The sequence below is a fragment of the Arachis duranensis genome, chromosome 1 (genome assembly GCF_000817695.3).
Source record: "Arachis duranensis cultivar V14167 chromosome 1, aradu.V14167.gnm2.J7QH, whole genome shotgun sequence".
Classification (NCBI taxonomy): domain Eukaryota; kingdom Viridiplantae; phylum Streptophyta; class Magnoliopsida; order Fabales; family Fabaceae; genus Arachis; species Arachis duranensis.
In genome coordinates, this window is record NC_029772.3 from 16,627,735 (window position 1) to 16,635,203 (window position 7,469).

Below are 7,469 nucleotides of genomic sequence, written 5' to 3' on the forward strand. Positions count from 1 at the left end.
CTATGCAATAGGTGTATGTGACCTATGGATATGATTCTCAGGAACTAAAGTTGTATCTTTGTCAAGAACTATAACTTTTGGCCTAATGATAAATGCTTGATCTAAATAAGATTTTTTTTTTTGGGGGGATCTGAAATGGTTTTTGCGCCATTTAAAAGTAATTTTATTCTTTAATCCATGCCTCTAGAAAGTGGTTGAACCTTAACTTTTTTGTAGTAATGAGGTAAAAATTTAGTACGTAAATGGGTCAATTAAGAGCTTTTTGTTGCAAGTCAAATGAGCATGGAGGCAAAGCGCCAAGTGCCAAACTCAAAATTCAATATTGAATTTTCAACTTAAAAACTTTAGGGTATATGAATTAATTGTGACTGCCGTGACCAACTTCATGTTCTTTAGAAGAAAAAAGGTTACAACACCGGTAGTTGGTTACCAAAATAGGACAAGGTAGTTGACTAGCTCTTGGGAGAGCCAACCTTCGGTTTTGCAAGTCAATAATCAGGTCCACGCTTGAGGTGCTAAGTCAAAACACTTTCTCTAGTTTATCTATTCCCAGAAAAGATTCACGGATTTTATTTACAATCAAAACTTTCAAGTGTAACATACTTGAAATTTTGAGCAACCTTTTGGTGTCTAAAGAGTACATAGAAAGAAATGTTGGATTTCTAGTATAGTTCGTAATAGTCCACTTGATTATGTTCAATTGCAGAGAAGAAATGTTGGATTTCTAGTGAGATAGTTGAATACAGTGATAGAGGGAATAACTGACATTGATTCGTATGGGAGGCATATTAATTATACTATGCTCAAATTGGTCAAACTAAAGGGGCAATAAATTTAATATGACTGCAAACTCGGAGTATGATAATTGGCCAATAAACCAATCAGTGATTGAAAATATAGGTATGTTTTGTTTTTGTTTAAATTATATTTAGAATCCATAAACCAGCTAAATCTAGCTTTTGAATAGATAGGTAGTTGAACAAACACAGCATTGACATTTTGATCTGGTTCATGAAATCTATAAGCAATATTTCAAAACTGCAAAAAGTTAACTACAGAGCTAAAACTAAGCTGTAACTATTTTCCGCTGCCACTCTAATTGCCCGCGATCTTCTCTGTTCTGTGAAGTCACTGGTTGCAAACAGAACTTGAAGGGAGAAGATTCTTGTCCAAGTAAGTGACAAGGGGAGTATGGAAACTAATAATGAACAACGAACAATGTCTACACCGACGATGCAATATAAATGACCAACAAATATGGTTGCTTCAATATGGTGAAACAACAGGACAGTATCTGCACGAATTTGAATATCGATCCGTAGAAATGAAACCCAAGTGATCTCACTTTACAGCAGTAGCAAAAGGAAGAAGCTTCTTGAGCTTCTAGCAGAAATGACAGTAAGAATAATTGATAGGAATAAAACACAATTCCTTACTTGGAAAAATTTGAGAAGCAACAATATCTACTCACAACAAATATTAACACCAGCACAATAATACCTAATAGCAGCGGAAAAATCACATAAATCATAAATTAGAAACAAGCTAATACACCAAGATTTTTAACGTCCTCAATGAGAGAAGTAAAAACCACGAGTCACCAAGACCAGGATATAGTTTTACTATGATGAAAAATAGAGTACAAGAGAGTCACAAATTACTGCACAAAACATGCATACAACAAGCCAAACAACCCAAGCTTCAAAGCTTTCAAAACAAGAATAAGAAGATGAAAATACCACAAAAACAGAGCTACTGTGCGTGGCCAATATCTCCAGCTACAGTGTCGAATTGAAGATCCAAACGGTGAAATCAAAGAACCCAATTGTAGAACACAATGTCCAAATTTGAGCTTGATCCAACGGTTAACGAATCTGCAGTGACCAATTTACAGAGACAGCTTTGTGTATGTGCGAAAATAACTTTCTTTCTTCTTTTCTCTCTAGTGTTTGGTGTTCCTTCCCCTTTCAATTGAGACCTCTCTCACTCAACCTTAACTCACCTCAGCCACTTCAACTATTCATGAGTTTGGATACTAGCATTTGGGCTTTTTTTTCTCCACATAGGAAGAGAGCCCAAAAACCCAACATGAATGAAGGTGAAAACATAGACAAGTGTGGAGAATGAATAGAAGAAGTCATTCTGAAGAGAAGTACAATTACAGTTCAGCAGTTCTAACTTATGTTACAAACTAACCAGACTGATATGTGCCAGCTAAGCAAAACTTAACCAACTTAACAAACAGACTTCCTTTAGAAACAAAACAAGAGAAAGCTAACAAGTAACTATTTGTAGTTGAGGGCTTGAGGCTGCTCTGTTGAGTCTGTATAACTGGGCTCGATAGTCTTGTGACCGTGTTAGTGTTACTATGCCTCCATTGGTTGAAACTTGAATCATGTACTGGCTAGTCTAGTAACAGCACAGGTATAACTAATTAACAACAATTCAACTATCTACATTGATAAGTCAGCGGTTTCTATCACAATTTCAATAATCCTTGTAGGAAACAATTTCAATAATTGAATTATATATGTTCAGTGGGCTAACATAACATCTTACCTTGGCAAAGTCATCAACAATTATAGTGATACATTTAAATGGAAAAAGAGTTTTTCCTAATTATTACAACGTTTGGTCAAATGTTAAGCACTTGACTAGTGTTATAGATATGGCCTATGGGCACAGGATCCATTGCAGCATTCATCAACTAAATAGACATATTGTATATAACTGCTTCAAGTGTAAGAGATTGAGGTAGAAATCTATGGTATCTTTGGCAAACCGTTATTTCTAATTTATACAAAAACTGATAAACAAATACCTTGTTAGTGCTCAATGAATTTGACTGGTTTGTATTCGTCACTTTGGCACTCAGGTAACAGTTACACACAACAGACGGAAATTTCCTCAGTAGCTGCAAGACCAACAATGGCACTCTTCTCTCCCTGTTACAAACTGATTGAATGCCACTGATGCCAAAACAAGGTGAAGAAAATTGAAGCATGTATATTTAACAATATGGATCTAATTTATAGACAATTCAGTACAAACATCAGATATAAATGAAGTCATTGATCTTTTACAATTGCTTGGAGAAATTTATTTCAGCTAGAATAGACTACAGGGGAAATGCAGAACACATGAAAACAAGAATGAAGTAGCAACTGAAGCAGTCCAAAATGCAGTCAACTCTACTTCATACATTTTAAAACTATGGTAATGCGTGACGAAGAGCTTGAAATTTATCTAGCTTCATCGATTTTCAACTGAGAAAAAACTGAATCGTCTGCTGTATCAGACCGATCACCCATTGCAATGGACATGTCATCCACTTCGCTCAAGGTGGACAGCGAAGGAAGACGCCTAACATTGGGCAACTGAAGCGATGCAGAAGCACTGCTAGAACTATCCTCATGCGGCTCTCTGTGTATTGCGCCACGCTGAAGCTGCAGTGCATACTCCAAGTCCCACAACACATCACCCATGGTTGGCCTATCAGAACCATCTTCTTGCAAGCATTTTTCTATTGTCTCGCTAAACTTCCTGAACGAGTTTTGATCTAATTGGCCTTTGATGGTGGGATCAATGATGTCTTCTAGAATCCCTTTGTTTTTGCAAAGGATTCCCCACTCAGCCAAGTTCACTTGCTCCCTTGGGAGCGAAGGTTCGATAGCCGGCCTGGCACATAACACTTCCAGAAGAACTACACCAAATGAATAGACATCAGATTTTTCTGTCAGCTGCTGCGACCTGAAATACTCCGGATCAAGATAACCAAAAGTTCCTTTAACACCTGTGCTGACATAGGAATGCTGGTCAAGAGGTCCTGTTCTCGAAAGGCCGAAATCAGCAACTTTAGCCACAAGATTCTCATCAAGGAGAATGTTGGTGGATTTAACATCCCGGTGAATGATTCCCCCGGACGCGCCTTTGTGAAGGTACTGAAGGCCTCTTGCGGCTCCAATGCAAATTTCAAGCCTTTGCTTCCAAGTCAAGCTTGGCAGTTTTGTATTGTACAAATGGTCCCTCAATGTCCCTTTGTCCATGTACTCGTAAACCAGTATCATCTCGTACCTTTCGTCGCAGTAGCCGATCAAGGAAACGAGGTGCCTGTGGCGAATTTTGGACAAAACCATGATCTCAGTCTGGAACTCCGGAAGGCCCTGACCGGACCCTGGCTCACTCCTCTTAACTGCTACTTTCATGCCGTTCTTGAGAACTCCCTTGTAGACATTTCCAAAACCGCCCTTGCCAATTATCTGCTTCTCGTCGAAGTTCTTGGTTGCCAATTGAAGATCCTGCAGAGGAACCTTCAGTCCGAGATTAATGTTGCGAAGTGGAGAGCCTTGAATGGTTCCATCAGTCAACCGGCTTGTTCTGCTGTGAGAACTTCCTCCTGCCGTGGCAGGAATTGGCAACCAATCTGAACCCTCCACCGGCTTTTGTTTGTTGGTCTTAAGACGCCAAACTAACACAATAACAACCAATGCAACCAGGACCAAACCTCCAAGTACTGAACCCAGCACCACTGGAAGAACACTAGTGTTTCCATTGGAATGGTCTTCCAAGTAACTCAAATCTGATGAATCAACCATTTGCATTATTTCTAGACCATTCAAAAAAGCTCTAAGAACCTTAGCAGAACTATTAGGCTTGACAGTGATTCGGAAAAAACCAGAGTTATCAGACTGGACCATTAAATCATAATAATAAGGCGCCGGCAATTTGTTAGACACATTTCTGTCGTCACCAATGAGCAAAGCAAACTGGTCATAAATGTACATGCCAAATATCGTAAGGTCAGCCTGTATAGACCAAATGTCACAGAAGTGAAGCCGAATTAGGTGGTTTACATTCTTGTCCACAGGAAGACTCCAGGTTATGTTTTCAGAGGTAACATTAATCCATCTAGCTGTTCCGTAAACATCATTTTCTGGCGCAGTATAGCTATTAGCGTTTGGACCATCATCATCAGGACCTGCCGTGAGTGGAATGCTACCAGAATATTGGGAACTCTTGGCATTTTGACCATCAATAAGGTAAGTATCATCTAAAAACCAGGTTCTCCATAAGAGATCTGCGCTACTTGTGATATTATTGCCACCAACATTGAGCCTGTGTTTGGTCTCCAACGCTCGCGTGAGTACCCCACTGTAGGTGGACAAACTATTTTGTCCAATGGCAGGTTGTGGATCAAAACCTGTGACGCTATTAGCGATTAAGAAGCGGGGGAGTAGGAAGACTTCTATGGCATTCACAAAGGCAAACGAGAAACGGAGAGGGTCGAAAGTGAATCTGAATTTACCAAGAGATATCTTCACGTAATACTCTTTAACAAGAGGAGATTTTGTATAGTTCTTGGGCGTGAAGTTTTGCAGCAGCATGAAATTAGGAACCGAGACATTGAACGTTGCAGAAGAGAGGTTACTAGGCGAAGTGAAAGCAAGGAAATGAAGGCGTATTATGTAGGTACCAGCGGTGTCAATTGGGAACTCATAGAAAGATTGACTTGGGAAGATTCTTGCGGATTGGTAGATAGGTGAAGGAACTGATGATTGGTTGGATTCTGTTTTGCTTCCCTTGCTATAACTGACCTGGCTTGAATCCCCAACGTAAGTTTTCCCACTCTCGGTGTCCTTAGCATTGCTGCTCGATCCGCAATTGATGAAGTACTTGTTTTGGAGATCATACCCATGGGAGTGGAACTGAAGTGATGAAAGCTGAATAACAAGTAATAGCAGTAAAGGCAGAGAGTGTTGAACTGTGTAAAACTGATGATGAATTGCCATGGAAAATTGGTGCCTGTGATGAACAATTTCAGCTACAATCATGGCATCTGTGACTATGAACTATGGATAGTGTTAGCGAAGACGACTTCAGAAGAGGTCAAGTCGTCAGCTTTGATTTTTCTTCATTTTCTTTTTCATTTTTTTATTTCTATTTTTTATTTTCTGGTGTACATGTGATAGTTGATTTATCAACTACCCCAGAGTCTCCAACTATTTGATTTGAGCCTTGAAAAATAATTGAGTCTTACTCACGGTGGAAAAATGATTGGTTGCATACTTTTGAAGTGCCCACCAAGTTGGCGTGCCACTTCAGATTCATTAATGTAATAATATAATAAAGAATAAATGATTGTTCCACGGAATGAATAATGAATTAAGAAGGCTGCAAGTAATACATGGTCTAGTGGCATGACAGAGTAGGGGACAAATATCGTCTTAACATATCAAGATTTTAATAAGGTCGAAAGGCATATAATTTGTCCTGGCATTCTTGGGGGGGAATTCACTAATTTTTTTTTTTTTTGTTTTTTCGTCTTTCTCCGGTACCCATATGTCTTAATATCTTATTGTAAGAGAATAGAACTGAAGTTATTTATTATTCAGACAAATATTTTGCATGAACTATAAATCATAAATGTCACTCACTGCCAATCGGACGATATGTGAGTAAAACTAGCCTAATAGATCAAATTCACAAATTGAGAATAATTATATAGATGTTTCGGTTAGATTTTGATTTTTCGACTTTGAAGTGAAATATTAGCCAAATTTGTATCAAGATTTTAATTTAGAAAACAGATATCATTTATTTTAGAATTCGTCCTCAAAATTTATTGATTATGAATGTCAAAATAAATTTTGCAAATAGTAAAAAGAGAATATAAATATTATATTACTGATTGAATGAGATCTTATGAACAAAAATTTCAAAGTGTTCAAATGAACAATAAAAATCAAACTTGAAGAAAATAAATAAAGATAAACAAAATTCTTGGATACTAGAAAATAGATAAATAAATAAAGACAAAACTTGAAGAATTGAAAACAGACAAAGACTAAATATAAAATAAAAACATAAGAAAATACCTCCAAATACTCATATACACTTTCACTCTTTTTTTTTTTTTTGGCGTCAATATAATTGAAGAATTCGTCAGAATTTTAGTGTATAGTTGAGTTGCAAAATTAGAAGTCTTCCTTTTAGACTCAAGGATTTTTTATTCATAGGCAACTTTATTTTATTTGTTAAATTCACGTTCAAAGTTTAACTTGATCTTCAAGGTGGCAACGGGCAATCTCACGTCCTATTTTAGCTTCGGCCTAAGCAATTGTACTTGAAACATAAAGCAACATTTAAGTTTTAAAAACATTTTTTTATTATATATAAAATCAGATATATTCTGCCATTTAGATCAACTTGCTTAAATTCTATGATTTACATCATATTCAATCTTTTCGTTATCCTGTATGATACACCCAAAATATTTAAAATTTTTAACTTTTTTTAAAATGTTTTCTCCAATCTTCACCTCTGTATTATGATTTTTTTTTTTGGCAGCCGAACTTACATTTCATATATTCAATCTTGCTACTGCTTATACGCAAACCATACACTTTTAGAGTTTCTCTCCATAAATCTAACTTCTTATTTAGGTCTTTCCTTAACTCTCTGAAAAGAAC

General features: G+C 37.0%; 1 protein-coding gene across 2 annotated transcripts; it reads right to left on the reverse strand.

Annotated features, from left to right (window-relative positions):
* Positions 1-1,559: 1,559 nt before the first annotated feature.
* LOC107480521 (probable receptor-like protein kinase At5g24010) lies at positions 1,560-5,974 on the reverse strand. Of its 2 annotated transcripts, none has more exons than XM_052258846.1 (2): positions 2,822-5,974; positions 1,560-2,404 (listed from the first exon to the last, which is right to left on the reverse strand). In XM_052258846.1, exon 1 carries the CDS (start codon positions 5,829-5,831, stop codon positions 3,243-3,245), a length of 2,589 nt encoding a protein of 862 aa, XP_052114806.1. In that variant the 5' UTR covers positions 5,832-5,974; the 3' UTR covers positions 1,560-2,404; positions 2,822-3,242. The 2 variants fall into 2 exon arrangements, with proteins under 2 accessions (XP_052114806.1, XP_052114804.1); XM_052258844.1 differs by having other exon boundaries at positions 1,560-2,409.
* Positions 5,975-7,469: the final 1,495 nt, after the last annotated feature.